The following is a 19,619-nucleotide window of genomic DNA, read 5'->3' on the forward strand; positions in this document are numbered from 1 at the left end:
AATTCACGGCCATATAATAAAAGTAAACACACAGAGAAAAAAAAAAAAAAAGTACACATCGTAAGTCAAAGTCAAACAAGCGCAAAAAATGTTATATTATTTCTCCCATACATTTTTAAGAATTATAGTGCAGCTAAAGTCTAACATGACAATATATTAGAATTTGATATTCTCAGGATAATCTGCAAGGATTTCTGTTAGCATTAAATGCAACAGCAATGCAAGCAATCTAATCAGCCTTTAATCCACAATGTAGTTTTTGATGCATCAAATACTTCAACCACTTTAAACACTTGTTATTTTTTCTATCACACACAGTTAACTGCTTTAGGTTTTAAACAAATTATGTCACACTGACAGAATAACACACCAGCGGAAAAATGACTGCAGTTCAAAGAAATGTCTGAAATTGCATCATTTCAGATTAAATGTGTTGTTGTTTTTCAAGAGCCGCCATCCGCGGTCTGTATGAAAAAACAAAAAGATTTTACAGCAGTTAAAAACAGTCATTATTATTATTATTATTATTGTTATTGTTATTGTTATTGTTATTATTATTATTATGAGGGTTATTTTCAGCTTGTTTTGTTTAGCTTAAATCCACAAACTAAAAGACGAAGACAAATGTATGACCTTCAAAGTGGGCAATAAAACTGTGCATGTAATTTCAAAAATATATGATATAAAAATAGATGATTAACAAAAAGAACAGTAATTTGAAATTTTAAAAATCTCAAAATAATAACAGCAAAAGCAAAATTATAAAATTTGTGCTGTTTTTGGCCAGGATGTTGGTAAGACGTACGCCCTTAAATAGCAAGACAAGAAAACAAGGTGTGTGTGCGTATTTTTATATATATATATATATATATATATATATATATACATATAAGTAAATAACTTACTTTCTTTTGTAATGGTGTGGACATCTCCTTGTCCTTATTCCTACAGAACATCAGAAATGTTATCTAAACTTAACACATGATTGCACATTTAACCTCAACATCATGTAGATATATATATATTAAGGAAAATAAATGTGATCATAATTACATTATTACATTTCCTATAATGACATATTCGATATGTCATGAAATGTTTTCATGTTCGTTGTATAAAGTAAATCAGACTTACGATTGCAGTATAAGGTGGTAACGATAAGGAGCAGAAGAAGAAGACCACAGCCGCCGGCCAGTCCGCCCAGCATGATGGGATGACAGGACATGGAAGCACTTGTTGCCCCTGCTCAACACGAGGTTGTTTAGGACTGTTTCTCCTCACAGCATCATGAACATGAGGGTGATCAGAGATTTACCTGGCTGTTTCTGGTTTTCTGGACAATAGCAGGCCGTGGTTGTTGTGGACGGATTTTTTTGGAGGGTGGCTTGTGTCGGCTGTACTGGTATTGGGCTTTTCATAATTTCTTCTTAAAGATACAACACATGGGAATTAATCAAAGGTACACATGATGCAAGAATAAGAGCAAAGTTATGAAATGAAACCCACCTCCAGATAGTCGGGTTATATTTCCAAATCTAAGTTCAATGCCTTTGACAAGAGCTGCGCAGCAGTAAGTGCCGCTGTCAAGACCTCTGTCAAAGGATTTAACTGTCAGAGTATTTGGGTTGTAAGAGAAGCGGCTGTAGCTCGGTCCAGTTGTCTTTATCACGCCATTCAAACTGTAAGATCCAATGAACTCCACACTATGTCCGTCTAGCACTCGAAACCAGACAATCATGTTGCCTGGCCCAGGGTGACATGTGATTTCAACCTTCTCCCTATCCTTGACTGTTTTGACAGCTCCTGATGAAGCTTCTAAAAGACGTGGTGAAATGAGAACAGTCGTCATTCACTTTTCTGTTATTCAGTGTATGACACAAAACTCACAAAAAATCAGATCATAAAATTTGAACTTACTTTGAAAGAGCATCAGAATCACCAGAACCTGAATCCATTTTTGGTCCATTTCAGTCTTGCAGACAACAGTAGCTGCTCAAAATGTCTTGCTTTGCTGTTTACTGCTGCCTGTCAAAAGATAATTGAGTGAGATATGAAACCACGCCCCAGCTGTAACCTTCTTCTCTGCTGTGTCAAATGAGGATCATTGCAGCGGATCTTTGCAGAGCCCTCCTGCAGCACGGTCGTGGTCTGCACGACGTTTTGAAGTATAGAGCCCACCTGATCTGCACTTCGCTCCTCTGCCTCTGGTTTGACACACTGAACAGCACGACTTCATCCACAAGTTACGCACAGTATGTAGGCTGAAGAGAATGGGGAAGTGTATGACTATATCAGCCTACAAAACACCTTTTCTGCATACATCTACACACAATGTGATCTGCTCCTGCAGAAGGGTCTGGCAGCCCTTGACCTTTGACCTCCCTCTTGTGTTGCTGGTATTCTACATAATACCCAGGGTACCTTTAGTGATCTCTCTGGAAAAATTATTCTTGCAGAAGAACACTGTACTGGCAGGCATCTCCGTTCTACAGTCTACAGTCTCAGTACAGAGACTTCAGTGTGAATCTGTCCTTGTCCTGATGTAAACAATACACCCTATTTAAAATAAATAATAAGAAATATACCAAACACACAATAGACAACAGGTTAACAATGAAAACTATCTTGATCCTGTGTTTGGCATTACTTCCTCCTTCTCTGTGTGTGGTTTGGGTTCTAGTTCAAATGACCAAAGACAGATTGTGCGGCAGCATCAGCAAGTGGTCTACAGCAGAGTCACAGCTCACATTCGACTCATCTGTCCAGCCCTGTTAGTTTGGGTTCAAACACTTCACTCAATCACACAACGCACCATGCTCTGTTTCTGTTTTGTGACTTTCTGTCTTATGCTGTGTGGTTGTCTGGGTCAGTTGAAGTGGTCGTTCAGTATGAGGAAACAAAAATGACATAATCTGACTTATCTTCACCTTAAATGTTTAGTATGACTACTACATTGTACAGTTAAAAAGTAATACTTTATATTTTGAGGCTAACCACAAACATGAAAAAAACGTAGTGTTACCTCACTGCAGTGACATGATGATTGCATCGAAACCACTGGATGGCAGCAAACGCAGGACTCAGAGCTGTGTCACTCTTTAAATCACTAAACCACAGGTCACAGGAGTGGTGCTGCTTAGGGCCCATGCAGGCCACGTTCAAAAGCCAAACACCTGCTGTGACATCAGTGGAAATAGCTGTAGCACACACTATATGTTGGACCAAAAAAAGCAGCGTTTCTATGGTTACAGGGAGATTAGCACTGAAGTGAAAGGACTCACTCAAAGCTAAACAACAACAAATGTAGCTCTTAGCTAAGTTCAATCAGGAAGACTCTGTTTCACATCATTCACTTTTATCCCGATCTGCCGCTAATCTCTCTCCTTCTATCCCTCACTCCATTGCTCTCCCTCTCTTCCACTCTCTTAGTCAGGTGCTTAATAGATGGCACCTCCCTCACCAATCAGCTGTCACTTTCTTGACCTTTGTCTTTTTAAAGGTATAATCAAAAATGGACGAGTATTCCTCAAGGAGTCTGGAGACTTCAGCTGTAAATTCTAATGAACTTGTGAGAACACTGAGCCTGAAAGTCAGATCCAGGTGGTAAAAATATGAACACCAAAGACTATAATAGCACTTCACATCACATCATCTCCTGTCATGTAGGAAACTGACACTTCACTTAGATGAACCTGAGGAGAGCTACAGCTGCTATGGTGCAACTTTAAGCATGTTTCCTGTTCAGTGATGGAAAATAAATGCACAGGTTTGGTAATGGGCAACAAGTGCTGACATTTTGCTCTATTGTGGGCGATTTATCTGTTCCATGAGTGGGAGGAGACAAAGAGAAACAAACAAAGAGGAGGAGATAATATACCTAAGAGAGAAAGAGACCAGTGCTGAAGAGCGTTTTCAATACTGTCACATTATTTCCTTAAAATAATCAGGTGCTTGTTAGTCATGTAATGACTGTGACATTTATTCAGATGAAACCCAGATGGAAACCAAGTCAGTTTCAGTAAGCAGGGGATTCTGTTGATGCTTTGAGTCGGAGGGGAGACCCAGTCAGAACAGACTCAGTAAGCCCACTGCACCTTTCCATGTCTCTGTTTCAGCCTTGAGTCACACACAAACACACCTGCATGGGCTTCCCTGTCTTAGTCACACAGGGGTCTCCAACTGAAACTTGTGTGTGTGTATGTGTGTGTGTGTTTATGTAGTGGGTGACCAGGGGAAGCCAGTGAGAAAAAGAGTACCCTGTACAGTATCGCTGCACAGCCTGACACTAAAATGCAGACAGAAGACACGTCTTTATTCTGAAAAAGGCAGAACCGTCATTACCAAAGAATAAACATCCATATTATCTACCTGCTCATCAGAGCTTCACCTGTTTGGCTCACCTGATGCTGCTGTGATGCTGCTGTCGAGCATTGTGGGATATGAAGCTGTAAAATGGAAACCAAGAGTGCGATGAGGAGTAAGTAGACATGGACAGCGGAGTGGAGGAAGAGCTCTGCCTGTTACCTCGTCTGTTTTTTGTTACTAGACTTCCTGTTAGTGTAGGTTCTGAAAGGAATTCACATGAACATTTTCTTCTGCTAAGAAGGATGACACCATTCTCACAAATATGTCTACTTTGTACTATTTTATTCATTTTATGTCATTTTATGTCAGGGTGCTACAGTCTGACAGAACGTTGTAAACGTACTCAATACAAGGTTATGTGGAACTTTTTGTCTTAAAATTCACGATTTATATTCTTCACATCTAGTCCAGAAAGTGCCGTTGCAGTTTAGGCCTGTATTAATTCATTGGAACAAACAAATAGCCTGTGTTTTTTTATTTACAGTACAGAAAGTTGGACAATCTGATATATATAGTTCAGTTTCAAATTCTGGTTAAATAAATGAGATAATAGTTAAGAATGAATTAAAGCACAATGTATTTAAATGTCTTTAAATGGAACACTTTAGCAGAGTGTATGTTCTATTATGTTACTATCACTTGGAGAAGAAGCAGTGAGCAGATGTTTGTGTGTTGTGATGTAAAATCCTACATTTCTTTGGATTTACACAAAAAAGTAATACACATTTCAATCACATGCATGTCTTTTTTAAGGTTTATGTCATCTATAACAAATATAGTAACACTAAAATCCATTTGTGTTGGGTTCATTTTTATGTTTTGTTTTTTTTCACGTATGTCAAACAATAGCCAAACAAACCTTTTTCAGTTTAGGTGATAACAACAGTTGTCTCAAAGAGACGCTTATGAAATCTCTTTTAAAACATTCGACGTTCATTCACTTCCTGGAACTGATAGACTGATAAATGGTTTCCTCAGACATACTGTACTTGCTGCTGGTGGTTTATTAGGTGCATCTACTAAACAAAAGCTGTTCACAATATTGTTAGTTCATCAGGTGAAGGACCTTTACATTTGTGAAGCTTATTATAATCAGTATTTCTTTAATGGTGTATAAAGGCTCTGTTGTTTTTGGAAGTCGTCTTGTGTAGCTGATGAACAGAGTTTCTTTTGTTGCTCACCCTCTGAGCGTACCTAATCTTAAACTGCCAGTTGAAGATATGCTTACTTTGCTTTGACCGTATACAGTATGTATGGCAGTATGTGGGCAACACTTTAATGACAGACAATAGTTTTAAGGTAACACTTTCACAAGTCAATCCACCAGATGTGTTGGTCACATCTGGTGGTTGGTCGTCATGATTTACAATAATACTAAATTGTAGTATAGTGATAGTATATTGTAGTCAAATAAAGTTAATGCCTTACCTAAACGTGAGCACACACAAGCATTTGTCTTTCAATCATCTTGCATTATGTTGAATTATGTTGTGTTATTGTGTATCCAATAAAACAAATGTTAAAAAAAGTCTTGATTTTCATTTAATTTATTTTCTTCATCTCATGTCATAACCGTGCTCTCTGTCTGTGTCTCTGTCAGTGCTTGTGGTTGGGTCTGTGGTATTTTTTGTGGTCTTTTTGTTTCAGAGACAAGATGAAGAGCTCAAAGCCGAGTGAAGCGATACCATCTCAGTGAACATGGCTCTGTCTCTCCCCTCTCTTCGGCACACAGGAAAGAGTTGCACGCACTCCCTGAGACCTGAACAACCACTAACTCAGTGGTGCCTTTGTGCTTCTCAGTCACACAGGTGTGAATGCGTGCTGCTTGTATATGTGTACGTGTGTGTGCTTATGTGTGTATGTGAAAGAGCGTGAAACAGAAAGAATCTAACCTTTGTATAAGATTCCTTTATAGCCTGTAATTTAAGATTATAAGTAAAAGCCTGTTAGCATATACTGGAGGCAGTCCAACAGAAACTGAATATGATGCAAGTTTACACATCAAAAGTAAAGGAAGAAACCAAACCCTGTCACTCACCTACTCAACTTCCGCCAAACACAATATTGACAATGGAAGTACGACACCCACTACCACACCTCTTTGTCTCCTCTCCATACACATGCACACAAATCATTAAGATGTATAACTCAACAAACCCCTTTAGGGTGTATTACAGTAAAACTATTATGTTCTCCTGAAAATCTTTAATCTAAGTAATGTAATCTGTGTTCGAGAGGGACAAATGAAACATGTAACGACTGATAATGTTTATTAATGTACAAGTTTAATGAAGTTTGCTCACAGAAAAATATGGCTTCTCTGTCTCTATGTTGGATGTGTTAACACATGTCACAAATATCAAAAATAGATACAGGAGAGCAAACCATGCAGAAATGAACAAATGATGTATTTCAAACCAAAGTATTTGACTGCAAATGTAAAACACCATGTTCTCTGACTTAAACTAATAAAGCTAACTGAAAAGCATAAATAATGATATATAATCTGCATGCTGATGAACAGTTACAGGACGGGGCTTTGAGCTGAGGAGCTCTGCCTGATAAAACACATGACAAAAAACAAAATCCCGATATGGTACACGGCTGCTGTTGTCTGGGCACATTTCGCCATGACGATCCTCAAGGTGAAACGTGTCCTTCATGCTTCAATGGACGATCAGAACGAGGGAGGAATTTTGCAGTCACTGTAATTACAGCAAAGTTCTATCAACCTGAATGAACTTTGTTTTTTTAAAACATCATATTACACAGTAGGTACATACATTGATTCAGATATAAGATGCCGACACAGCACTTTAGGTCATCTGCCTCTTCCTTAAGATAGAAAAACAAAAGATAGAGATTAAAACATAGTCAATATATGATTGCAATAATATAATGAAATTATAATACAATCAATATTTTTACTTACTTCATAAATTGGTGGCGACATTTTTTTGGAAGCCCTGTGTGCAAGAGTGAGACACAAAAACATTTTAACCCGAACACTCTCAATTAAAATGAGCCATTTGTGAGCATACTTGGCTGCACCATTAGTTTTGTTGTCCTGACTTAAGGTTTTTTAGCAAACATAAAGCTCTACTCACGGCTGAAATAGTACAGTATGCAGAGGAGAGTGAGACCCAAGCCTGCGACCAGTCCAACCAGCGGCCACAGAATCAGAGAGTCACAGCCATCTGCAGCAAACACATAATATATTCAGCACAGCGCATATGAATTCAAAACTGTAAACAGCAGAGGTTCACTAAAATAAACCCTTTTCCTTTGCTGAAAACCTCTTTATAACAGACCTTTTGGACTGTTGCTGCCTTTGCAGCGACAGGATGATCGGTCTGACGGTTTAGGTTTGGTCTTCGGGGGCTGCGTTGGAGGGGTCACTGTCACATAAAGAGCAAAGAAACCATAATGACAAAGAATGTAAGTCTGTTTGGTCATCGGAGAGCTTTTAATCCAGTTTAAAAACATTCAGATTCCGCTGAACAAACCCTGTCTTATGATTCACCCACATATTATTTCCAGTTTGTCCACCCTTTAATAAATTGTCATCATAGATTGGCAGGAATAGAAAGAAGTGTTAATTTTATGATCCAAACAGATTGATATTTCTCATGAATACCTCTTACACGTGTGCAACCTCACTTGCATTGGATTATTTGAATGTACATGAACCGTGCGTGGTTGTATTCGGCCGAGCCAATCAGGTTAGGAAAGTCATCAAAAACTTCAAAAAGTCACAATTTCTTTAAACATAAAAATCAATTTGTATTTTTAAAGATTATTTTCAAACAGTCAAGGTAAGTGTAATAATGAGTGAATTTGTTTTTTTTTTGGAAAAAATTTTAAGTGAGTACACTGCAGTTTATAGTGACACACAAATAATCTTCCTTAAACATCACACATGCTAATAGATTTACAGGCCAGTCCTATAAATAATTTACTCCTCCACCTGCCTCCTATTGAACACCTAATTGCTGCAAGTGAAGGACTTCAGCATACAAACCTCCCGGCAGAAGAAGAGTCCCACGTTTCCATACTTCATTCTTTGTGTCCTTTAGAACACAGGAATAAATCCCTTGGTCCGCCTCTGTCACTCTGATGATGCGTAACACAAAGGATGCGCCCCTCTTAAAGGATTTATACTTTGAACTGTCCACCTTGCCCCAGTTAACACGGTCAGCGTTGTTGCACTTGCCTATGAACTCCATCAAGTTACTACTGCTAATGCGGAACCAGAAGACGGCATCACAGGAGAAGTCAAGACAGTCACACTCAATTATCTCAGAACTGTTGATCTTAGGATAAAGGACAGTGAGGTTTTGCTGAGAAAGGACCAGGTCTGAACCTACAGAAAGAGAAATACAGGGAAAATTTGAGATTTCATGAGACACAGTCATCAGAGTTCAGGGTTGAAGCCAACTCCCTCATCATTCTGTTAACTTTCTCAGAAGGGTCAATGAGGGTCAGTACGACTTGTCTATTAATGATTGACCGTGTGCGGTTTCTTCAACTTGACACAAGCAAAAACTTTCAGAACATACAAGCACATACAAGAAATCCTGTTTCAAACGAGGCGGAAGAGAGGATTCATGCAATTTGTAATTAGGAAACAATCAAAGACATAAAGCCGAATTACGAAGAAACCTTCTATATATATTTCAAACTCTGTGACATTTGAATTGCTGTAAGAGGAAAGAGACTATTGTATTTGCACAATATATAAGGGATGCTGTTGGTAGAGGTATCTAATTTTAGAGACAGAACAGACCTTTGCCTTTTGCAATCACTAGTGTTATGAAATATCTAAAAGTAAGCAGCAATCCAAAGGCTGTCTGTGTGAGAAAGGTTAAAGCGTAGTTTCTTAAGTTCCAAATGATTGTGATGTTTGTGTATAAATCCACAAATGGCTTGACATTCAAGAATGCACTTCCACTAAGTTGCACCATACAGTAGACATACAATTCATTTCAGTTGTTAAACCCATTAAAAATGACACATACATTAGTAAACATCTACCACAGGACTGTGCATCGCAACCACTGCAATTTATTCCCACAGGTCTAAGGACGCACAAACATTGAATTATAATACAATAGCACAACACTATCATTAATGTAGTTATTAAACAATTCATAAAGCATACGCACCAGTGCTAGTTTTAAATATACAACAACTCATCCCTCGCGACGGGCCTCTGACGGAACTATGATGCTGAAAACATTCAAGGCTTAACAAAACAACAAAGAGTCTTACCAGATGTCCAACGCAATACTGTCAGCAGCGACCATCCCAGCAGCAGCAAGGTCATTTTGTTAGGTCTCCACTGTGTATACGTGTGTGTGTGTGTATCTTGAGGGGTAGCAGAGGAAAGGTGCTAATACTTTCTTTTTCCTGCTATCTGTCTGTTAGTGACGATGGGAGGAACTGACAGGGGCCCGAGTCTTCAAGGTAACACCCCAATGTGACACACACAGGGCCTATGAGATTGGGCCGTATACCAGCAATGAGACATGAACACACACACAGACAATGATGGCAAAAACACACATACACAAGTTGAATTGTGTAGCAGAATGTACACTTGCAGAAACAAGATGGTGCTATGTAAAATATAGGTTTGTGTATGAAACAAATATCAGACAGCTGTTTGTTAAAAAGCGATTAGTAAATGGAGGCAGTACACACTGTATATAGCGAGTTATGTCACAGACACGATAAAAACACTTTAAATGTGCTGATGTTTCATTAAAGCTGACATGATAGCACATATCAAACAATAAAAACAATCCCAGAGCAGCAGCTTGCAGTGCTGTGGTCTATGCCCAGGTGCATGACCTAGAGGCTCAGCAGAGTCCTACATACGCCGCTTCATGTTTCACTGCAGAGCACAAAGAATGCTACTCTTAAAAGGCTGAATTGAAAAGAAGTATGAAAACAAAAGTTTAATAATACAAACTCAGAGCTAAAAGGTTGTAGATTACAGTAAGAACCCCACTGCAGAGTGTATGTACACTGTTCAGCTGTCTTATAACGTCTTTATGTAGCAATTCATTATTAAGACAACTCACGTATGTGTGTGCTCTTCTGCAAATTATCAGTAAAGATGCATCTGTTCTGACCAACTGTCTGCGATTTTGATTTAATCAGGAGTGTATTCTTTTACTATTTACAACACTTTTTGTATTTTGGTGCTTTTTAAACAGCTTTTGCATTTTCTACCAGCCTCAAAACTAGCTGTTTCTTAGAAATGTTTTCACTGAAAGATTAGGATGGAAATGTACTTAAAATACAAAAAAATCCTTTCTGTTGTATGTGTAAATGCAGCTGCCAAAGACTAATGAGTTGTACGCTAGTTAAATTATATTAGACAGTGGTTAGACGACGACTGTTCTTTAAGACGGGTGTTTGAAGTGATTACGACAGACCTCAGTCTGGAATGAGTTGATCAAGTCCAAACAAATGAAACCATTTTTTCATCATCAATGACCAATCCAACTACTAATCAGTTGTGTGTTTTCTATATTACAATGCTACAGAAATTACTTTAATATAATGTTTTTTTGTGTTTTTGTTTTGTCACATTTAAAGACTGGCGTTGAGAAGATACACAGTTTTAAATGTCACTTACAGTACTGTTATCTAATAATCCATAGAATTCAGAATTGCCTCATAAAGCTGAAGATCTCTTAAATAATATAAGTGGTGTCTGTGGATGCTTTTGTGTGTGTGTGTGTGTGTGTGTGTGTAAAAGGTTAGTGTACATTCTGGTGGGGGTCGTAAAAGTCAGAGGATGTGGGAACACTACAGCTCTACGGGGGTCGAAGATTCAAGCGAGACAGGGAACAAGACCACAGGATTCTTTGAAAACAGGAGATCTCAGGGGGCTTCAGAGATGCTCTTCACACATCGCCGAGCCTTTGTTGGTCTCTCTGCTTCAACGCTTTAAGTAAAAGGCTGCCAAGCTGAGAAGGTTTTGGTCTCTCATCTCATTTCTGCAGTCTACATGTTTTGCAGTCTTTTGTAACACTCACATCTTTATATCCAGATACATATTATTGGATGTGTCACAGATGTTGGAGACTTGTTTGGCTGTCATTTAGTAATGTGAAGTTAAAACTTTAAGAGGAGTTTCATCTAACAGTCTCTGTAACACTGTAACAGAAACAGACTGTCCTTGTTTCTGATCCAAATGTACTTTCAAACATTTGTGCACTGTGTTTTCCACTGTTCTTGATTTGGAATACTTGTCTGATTTGTATAGTTGGAGAAATTTAAATTCAGCACGCTTTATCATTTTTTACATTGCCAGAGAAGCCCAGTGTCAAAAGCCATAGACAGTTCAGTTAGACATCAAAAAGAAAAGATCAAACAATGGCTTCAGATTAGATCTATTGAAACACTTTAAAGTGATGGCGATGTTAGAAATCTAGGATTAAGATACAGTTTTCCTGTTACAGTATATGCCATTGGTAAATTTAAATTGTCTTTCTTCCTCATTCTAAGCAGCTTTTTTTCAACATGCTTGAGTTCTGTGGTTTTATAGAGCTGTGCTCATTTAAAACTTTGCACCTGTATGACCCCAAACATTTTATGTGCTGTCTAAATGTGCAAATACATCTGAAGCACAGGAACATGCAGACAACGTGTTGTTGACTAAGGAAATGTCTTGATGTGCAACAGCATGTGATGTGTTGCACTTTAAACATTCCTTTATGTCCAACACTGAACCTCTATATATCTCTGCACATGTGAGTTACAGCACATGCAGCTTTAAAGACATGAAATGACTAAGCTCCTGTCATTCTGTTTTTTATTTACTTTACGGATCTGAAGCTCAACAGTGCCAGCCACAGGCTGCTGAAGGGATCACAATCAATACGTTCCTCGTAATTAATGCATTCGTCATCAAATCATCACACACCATACCATGACAATCATAATTTAGCATATATATATATATATATATATATATATATATATATATTTATATATATATATATATATATATATATATATATATATATATACACTCAACAAAAATATAAACGCAACACTTTTGTTTTTGCTCCCATGTTTCATGAGATGGACTTGAAGATCTAAACTTCATTCCAGATACACAATATTACCATTCCTCTCAAACATTGTTCACAAATCTGTCTAAATGTGTGATAGTGAGCACTTCTGCTTTGCTGAGATAATCCATCCCACCTCACAGGTGTGCCACATCAAGATGCTGATCTGACATCATGATTAGTGCACAGGTGTACCTCAAACTGCCCACAATAAAAGGCCACCCTGAAATGTGCAGTTTTGTCTCACAGCAAAATGCCACAGATGCCACAAGCATTGAGGGAGCGTGCAATTGGCATGCTGACAGCAGGAATGTCAACCAGATCTGTTGCTCGTGCATTGAATGTTCATTTCTCCACCATAAGCCGTCTCCAAAGGCGTTTCAGAGAATATGGCAGTACATCCAACCGGCCTCACAACCGCAGACCACGAGTAACCACACCAGCCCAGGACCTCCACATCCAGCAGGTTCACCTCCGAGATCGTCTGAGACCAGCCACTCAGACAGCTGCTGAAACAATTGGTTTGCATAACCAAACAATTTCTGCACAAACTGTCAGAAACCGTCTCAGGGAAGCTCAACTGCATGCTCGTCGTCCTCATCGGGGTCTTAACCTGACTCCAGATCGTCGCCGTAACAGACTTGAGTGGGCAAATGCTCACATTCGATGGCGTCTAGCACGTTGGAGAGGTGTTCTCTTCACGGATGAATCTTGGTTTACATTGTTCAGGGTAGATGGCAGACAGCGTGTGTGGCGTCGTGTGGGTGAGCGCTTTGCTGATGTCAATGTTGTGGATCGAGTGGCCCATGGTGGTGGTGGGGTCATGGTATGGGCAGGCATCTGTTATGGACGAAGAACACAGGTGCATTTTATTGATGGCATTTTGAATGCACAGAGATACCGTGATGAGATCCTGAGGCCCATTGTTGTGCCATACATCCATGAACATCACCTCATGTTTCAGCAAGATAATGCACGGCCCCATGTTGCAAGGATCTGTACACAATTCTTGGAAGCTGAAAATGTCCCAGTTCTTGCATGGCCAGCATACTCACCGGACATGTCACCCACTGAACATGTTTGGATGTGCTTGACCGGTGTATACGACAGCGTGCACCAGTTCCCACTAATATCCAGCAACTTCGCACAGCCATTGAAGAGGAGTGGACCAACATTCCACAGGCCACAATAGACAATCTGATAAACTCTATGCGAAGAAGATGTGTTGCACTGCATGAGGCAAATGGTGGTCACACCAGATACTGACTGGTTCTGAGTCCCCAGACCGCCAATAAAGCAGAAACAAAATGCACATTTCAGGGTGGCCTTTTATTGTGGGCAGTTTAAGGTACACCTGTGCACTAATCATGATGTCAGATCAGCATCTTGATGTGGCACACCTGTGAGGTGGGATGGATTATCTCAGCAAAGCAGAAGTGCTCACTATCACACATTTAGACAGATTTGTGAACAATGTTTGAGAGGAATGGTAATATTGTGTACCTGGAATGAAGTTTAGATCTTCAAGTCCATCTCATGAAACATGGGAGCAAAAACAAAAGTGTTGCGTTTATATTTTTGTTGAGTGTATATATATATATATATATATATATATATATATATATATATATATATGTGTATATATATATATATATATATATATATATATATATATATATATATATATATATATATATATAGTATAGTAAGTAAGTGGTCAAGATCATTTCAAGACAGACAAAAACATAAGAGATTTTAGAGATCACAGCCAAGCATGAGCCACACATTTGAATTTAATCACATTAAATCTCACAGTATAAGGTAAGGCTGAAACACATTGAAATGAGAAGAAATCCACTCATTCCTTACAAATACTGACTAAGCATGGCTGGCACACCAGCAAAGAATACATTTAGGCTCTGAGAGCTGTTATTAAAAAGTAATTTGTCTAATAAATTAATAACTGTCCAAGTGTTTGATTGCTTTGGTGTTGTTCATAAAACTGGTCTGACTGAGTTTAACAACCCAGAATGGAGTCATCCCACAGCTTCTCCTCGTCTGTCCTAGTGTCTGCTTTCTCTCTTGTTTTCTTCTTCTCCTTCTTATATTTGGGCTTAGCTGGGTCATCCTTTCCAGCCTCCCCAACCTCAACATTAACTGCAGCAGGAAAATACACTTGTGCTTGTTTTCTATTCATCATCACACCTTCAGGCTTTAAACTGTCCATCAGCCTCTCCTCAGTCTCCACCTCAAAGTTGTCCTCCGGAGACATTTTTTCTTTCCGTCTCTGCTTGCTTTGATTTTTTCGTTTTTTTCTCCTCCCCTCATCATTGGACTCTGCAGATTGCTCTCTTCTTTCCTGTGAGTTACTGTGTCTCCTCAGGCGCCTCTTTTTCTTCTCCTCCTTTTCTGACTCCTCATCTCTACTCCTCCTGCCTCTTGCCCTCCATGATTTTCTAACCCTCCTCTTTTCTCTGCACTTATTATTACTGTCATCGCTGTCACTTGTGCTGCTGCTGTAAGAAGAATATGAGGAGGATGTACATGAGGTGGAGCTTGACTGTTTTCTGTGTCTTTTTCTCTTTATGGTCAAACCAGTGAACTGTGAAGGACCTGAGCATGGGGGGAATGGGGGAGGACAGTTCCAGCCGTGGGTGGGCCAGGACTGGCCCTGATAAGAAGGACGCCATGTTTCAGCAGGTGTAGGGTTGTTCTGATGTGTCACATCCCCCTTATTTAAATCTTCCTGATCCTCTTTATCTTCATCACCATCCTGATTTTGTGTGTCACAAAGGACTTGACTGGTCTTGGGGGTGAGTCCACGAGCCTTCTGCACCTGAATGTAATCAGCCAGTTCGTCTGCAAACGTACTGTAGACTTTTTGTTGAGATTTGCAAAGGTCGATGACCTTCTTCTCCCTGTCAATGACATGTAAAGTGGAATTAAATTGCTATTTATGGTGTGAATTACCTGTTTTTACCCCAACATAGATCAACTGAAGTTGAATGTAAAAGAGCTGAAGTTATTTACATACTAGAAACTGCACATTTACCAGACTTTGGTATGGTTTGGTTGTTTATAAGACCTGATCATGTGAGAGCTATTGAGCTCTATGGAATTAACTTCATAGACTTCTGTAGGTTAGGCGATAACATGCATTCTACTCTGTTTATATAATGAAAAATGACCCTGTCAGAAAAGTCTTACCTGGTCTGGTGTTTGTTTCCCTGCATGTGGGCCTGGTACATTTCCACAGAGTTAAATTGCACACTACACATCTGACACAACAGGGAGTTGGCTGCAGAAGAAAGAGTGTGTACAGGTAGAAATTCAATTCAGCTCAATCAATGTAAAATGGCTTACAGGTACACAGAATAGTACTGTATATAACTGAGGTTAATTCACAAAGATTCTAAGAATCCTCTCAGAGAGCTCCTATCTGATCTGAGCTGACCAGAGGAAAAAACGTTCTACGAATTTTACCCCTAGGGGAAACTCTTAGCGCTACTTTGTGTATACGGCACCATATTTGTAAATACAGTCATTTTCAAACTCAACTCCAAAGCATTACAGTGATATACAGCCTTCTATTAAAAATAAAACAGACAACGTACATGAAACTTCAGGTAACCATTCTGCCTGACAACAAAGGAACGGTCACTAACACAGTCTTAGTGACCACTGTTATACTGAACATAACAGTAAATAAATTAGAAGGACTGAATATGGCCACCTACTTGCCTGCCTGCCTGCTGCCTGTGTTGGAAATGAAATCTTCATGAGCGATGGGATTTCTTTGCTTCAAATCTTGAACACTTGGAACATCTTTTCAGATGTCAGGTTCTGAGCTTTTACTGATTTTGTGTCTTTGATTCTGTCACACACATTATTTGACAATTGTACCTCACAAAATATTTTTTCACAATATCAATGATAATATTGATAATATTAGGTGTGAAAATTAAAAATACGTCCTTTCGGCAATGGTGACCTTCGTGTGCCCCCAGTGTTACCTTGCTGTACATCGTCTCCTAGCTCATTGAGCATCTCCTGTCTGGCCTGATTTCGCTGGTGTTTGCGTCCATTGTAGTGCTGCATGGCCATCTGAGGATTGTTGAAGGAGGCAGCACAAAGGCCACAGTACTTGCTAGGGTCCTTCAGATCAACTTCTGGGTTAGCTCTGGTGGCTGCTGGGTGAAGGTGATGCTCTGTACTACACTCTGTGGATGATTTCTGCTCAGATTCTTGAGAAAAGTCCTGAGTGAGAATTGGCAAAGGCAGTATTTCTGTAGTCCTGTCTGTAAATGCAAAGAGGAATAATAAAACTCAGGTGTTTTGATCTGTAAACATTACAACTCAGATCTTGAAAACTTTGAACACTGCACTATCCACACTTGCCTGGTGGATAACGGCCTTGTTTACGAAGATTTTTTGCATGGACCTTGCCTTCATAGTGTGATATTGCCACCACATGGGAACTAAACACCATGTTACACAGCTCACAGAAACGGTCTTTATCAGTTGACATGATTCGCTGCACAAAAAGACAAAAACACACTAAACCTGGCAGGTTGAGATACATGTGAATGCTTCCTGACATAAACTGCACACAATGAAGCACTAACCTGGGGCCTTGCAGACTCTTGGCTCATCTTCTCTGCTCTTTTTGCTTGCAAATACACCCTGAGTTTCTGAGCGTGTTTCTTTCCCTGCAGTAATTGAGAAAATTTGGCTCTAACTTTTGTGAAATAAAACTGTGCCACAGTACTATGACTAATGCATGAAAAGCAATACACACCTCATAGTGGGACAGTCGCTGAGATTCAAACAACAGCACAGCCTCGCACACATGGCAGTAACCATCAGTGAGGAGACCCTTTAGTAGCTCCTCTTCACTCTTGTCTCCTGTGTGGCAGAGTAACAAATCAAGATCAAATAGTACTGAGCTCTATTTTTGGTTCCTCTTGGACAAAAGACAAGATGCTAAATGAATGGCTAATTAGTACATCATTGTAAAAATGCATGAAATCCCATCTAACATCCAAAATACAACAAATGTACATATTTCCTTGTGTCCAAGTAATGAATCTTAATGATATTCCTTGTTGAACAATTTCGCTAGGAGGTGCTGATATTTTTATAACCTGCAAAGCTTCTATGAGCCATAACAATTGCCAACTGAAATAATGGCTCAACATTAAGTCTCCTAAAATAGTATAATGCACACTGCATGCTAGCTCACTGCTGCTGGGAAAATCATTCATGCTTACGCACATTCATGTTTCATTGCTGCAACTTTAATGCCACCTTTTAAGAAAGGAAGCTCTTCGGCAAATAAGGTGCATTTATCAAACTTGTAAAATCAAGAAAATATGTGCTCACTGTAATAAAAGTCAAAACAGCAAAATTATATTTGATGTGGTTTTATAACCATTTACTAATATATAAGTCATTTATGACTTACAAGCAAAAAAAGAATGTACCCAAAATGTAGTCAGAATTTAGCTAAAAAGTTGATTGTTTATCTCCTAAAGCAAATACTTGGTTAGAAGTGTGAGTTTGAGTTTACAAACCTTGTTCAAATTTCCATTACTAGCAATCCTATCAAAATTACTCCAATAAACAGGAACAGATGCATTAATTATAATAATAGCACTAATTTGTGTTACCATGAATTAATGTATGAATGTAGTACATTATTCTGTACGTTTGGGGATTACTTACAGATAGATTTTACTATTGGCTGTTATTGAACATTTAATAAACTTTAAAAATGGCTTACTCAAAAACTAGATTACAATAGTGTATTATCTGGATTTTACATACTGAAAATGACCAACAGACATGAAATCTGGTAAGAAAAGACTATGGCATACATCCTCCATATTGGTCTGTAGAGTAACACATAATCTGTGGAACTCACACAAATTATAAAATGCTTAAAATATTTTGCTGCTGATACAAGCACAGATCTTGTACTTACCAAATGACTGTCACAGTAGCAGCTAAGTCAAACAAAAGTACCGTATATGAAGAAACTTTGAATGTGAGGGAGTGTTTCATATTCACATCAGTGTCATAAGAGTATTTTATTCTACATAGGCGAGGACAATGGACAATGAAACGTCAGTTTTCTAATCCGTCAAACTCATAATCATGAAATTAATGTATATTTGTAGCCTACATTTTAGATTGTCAACTGGTTTGTTACTGCTTCATAGTATTTCTTTGAGTGACCTCAGTATTTAAGAAGTACCACAAAAGATCAAAATAATGGAAACTTTAAAGATCTTGTGGCGACCAAAGCCTACCCAACCAGCTAACCTTAACCACAGATAAGTGGTCATTTAAAGGAATGCGATTTTGAGTGAGAGCAACTTTCGGACAACAGTCTCCTATTGTTTATGTTTATATATATATATATATATAAATATCCGACTCTTTTAAAACTAAGGGATGTTTAGTGGGGGGTACATTTTACGAGTCCTGCACATATACGCCTGCACTCAGTACCAAAAAAACACCCTTCGCGTTAGAGCTAACGTTAGCCTGTTGACGTTAGCCTATTTAGCTAAGGAGCTAACTCACTCACTAGACTGGTGGGCAGGCTAGCCATTTAGCTAAAAAGCTAACGTTAACTCGGCAGATTGGACATCCTGCTGCTGAATTTTCACATTCTAAATACAACTCACCTTCAACCTGGGAACTATCTATTTTAGTGTTTATTACTTTGTCAGCATCTGTGATAGAGGCCGCGTAAGGGGTACTGGTGGTGTTATTTAGAGCGTCTGACTCCGCAGTTAGCGGAGAACAGACACTCATGTCGTCCATCTTTTTTCCCTTAGCTATTTCGTGCATGCGCAGTGTACTCCAGTGCTTACAGTTTGTTTTGATTAGAAGTTTCAGAAAAATGTTTTATTGACAGACCCATTTGAGTGTTTTTATTTATTTATTTATCTTAAAGTAATAGATATACATTTGATACAAGTCACATTAATTTGAAGTACATAATCTAACCTTCTCGTCTATTATTTTATAATTTCGAGTAAATTATTTTTGAATGTCCCAAATTATAGCAAGAATAGTGCAAGAATCTTAATCACAAGACATCTACATAGAATTTTGATGTAATCATTTTTATTATTTCAACTACTTAGCCCCTCT

At 38.7% G+C, this 19,619-nt stretch overlaps 3 protein-coding genes across 4 annotated transcripts; all 3 read right to left on the reverse strand.

Annotated features, from left to right (window-relative positions):
- Positions 1 to 11: 11 nt before the first annotated feature.
- cd8a (CD8a molecule) lies at positions 12 to 2,266 on the reverse strand. 2 transcript variants are annotated; one of them, XM_028405537.1, is made up of 7 exons: positions 2,179 to 2,266; positions 1,918 to 2,025; positions 1,507 to 1,815; positions 1,316 to 1,423; positions 1,135 to 1,242; positions 906 to 945; positions 12 to 464 (listed from the first exon to the last, which is right to left on the reverse strand). In XM_028405537.1, exons 2-7 carry the CDS (start codon positions 1,964 to 1,966, stop codon positions 425 to 427), a joined length of 654 nt encoding a protein of 217 aa, XP_028261338.1. In that variant the 5' UTR covers positions 1,967 to 2,025; positions 2,179 to 2,266; the 3' UTR covers positions 12 to 424. The 2 variants fall into 2 exon arrangements, with proteins under 2 accessions (XP_028261338.1, XP_028261337.1); XM_028405536.1 differs by having other exon boundaries at positions 1,316 to 1,426.
- Positions 2,267 to 6,675: 4,409 nt separating this feature from the next.
- On the reverse strand, positions 6,676 to 9,758 carry cd8b (cd8 beta). Its single transcript, XM_028405540.1, has 7 exons — positions 9,637 to 9,758; positions 8,387 to 8,728; positions 7,677 to 7,763; positions 7,473 to 7,562; positions 7,298 to 7,331; positions 7,149 to 7,200; positions 6,676 to 7,070 (listed from the first exon to the last, which is right to left on the reverse strand). Exons 1-6 carry the CDS (start codon positions 9,689 to 9,691, stop codon positions 7,182 to 7,184), a joined length of 627 nt encoding a protein of 208 aa, XP_028261341.1. The 5' UTR covers positions 9,692 to 9,758; the 3' UTR covers positions 6,676 to 7,070; positions 7,149 to 7,181.
- Positions 9,759 to 14,228: 4,470 nt separating this feature from the next.
- On the reverse strand, positions 14,229 to 19,289 carry zmat1 (zinc finger matrin-type 1). Its single transcript, XM_028405499.1, has 7 exons — positions 19,148 to 19,289; positions 17,254 to 17,360; positions 17,081 to 17,164; positions 16,854 to 16,989; positions 16,469 to 16,753; positions 15,663 to 15,753; positions 14,229 to 15,373 (listed from the first exon to the last, which is right to left on the reverse strand). The coding sequence occupies exons 1-7, from the start codon at positions 19,284 to 19,286 to the stop codon at positions 14,473 to 14,475; spliced, it is 1,743 nt and encodes a 580-aa protein (XP_028261300.1). The 5' UTR covers positions 19,287 to 19,289; the 3' UTR covers positions 14,229 to 14,472.
- Positions 19,290 to 19,619: the final 330 nt, after the last annotated feature.

Source organism: Parambassis ranga, chromosome 5, assembly GCF_900634625.1.
Source record: "Parambassis ranga chromosome 5, fParRan2.1, whole genome shotgun sequence".
NCBI classification, from domain to species: domain Eukaryota; kingdom Metazoa; phylum Chordata; class Actinopteri; family Ambassidae; genus Parambassis; species Parambassis ranga.

Bases quoted from the DNA above. Each gene is read 5' to 3' on its own strand.
- cd8a (XM_028405536.1), bottom strand. From the start codon at position 1,966: ATGGACCAAAAATGGATTCAGGTTCTGGTGATTCTGATGCTCTTTCAA. The intron at 1,816-1,917 runs GTAAGTTCAAAT...CACGTCTTTTAG, and splicing joins GATTCTGATGCTCTTTCAAA to AAGCTTCATCAGGAGCTGTC. The intron at 465-905 runs GTAAGTTATTTA...TTTTTCATACAG, and splicing joins CCACACCATTACAAAAGAAA to ACCGCGGATGGCGGCTCTTG.
- cd8b (XM_028405540.1), bottom strand. From the start codon at position 9,691: ATGACCTTGCTGCTGCTGGGATGGTCGCTGCTGACAGTATTGCGTTGG. The intron at 8,729-9,636 runs GTAAGACTCTTT...CTCTTTCTGTAG, and splicing joins AGTATTGCGTTGGACATCTG to GTTCAGACCTGGTCCTTTCT. The intron at 7,563-7,676 runs GTCTGTTATAAA...TGTTTGCTGCAG, and splicing joins AGGCAGCAACAGTCCAAAAG to ATGGCTGTGACTCTCTGATT.
- zmat1 (XM_028405499.1), bottom strand. From the start codon at position 19,286: ATGGACGACATGAGTGTCTGTTCTCCGCTAACTGCGGAGTCAGACGCT. The intron at 16,990-17,080 runs GTTAGTGCTTCA...CTTTTTGTGCAG, and splicing joins AAGAGTCTGCAAGGCCCCAG to CGAATCATGTCAACTGATAA. The intron at 16,754-16,853 runs GCAAGTGTGGAT...TTGCATTTACAG, and splicing joins ACAAGGCCGTTATCCACCAG to ACAGGACTACAGAAATACTG.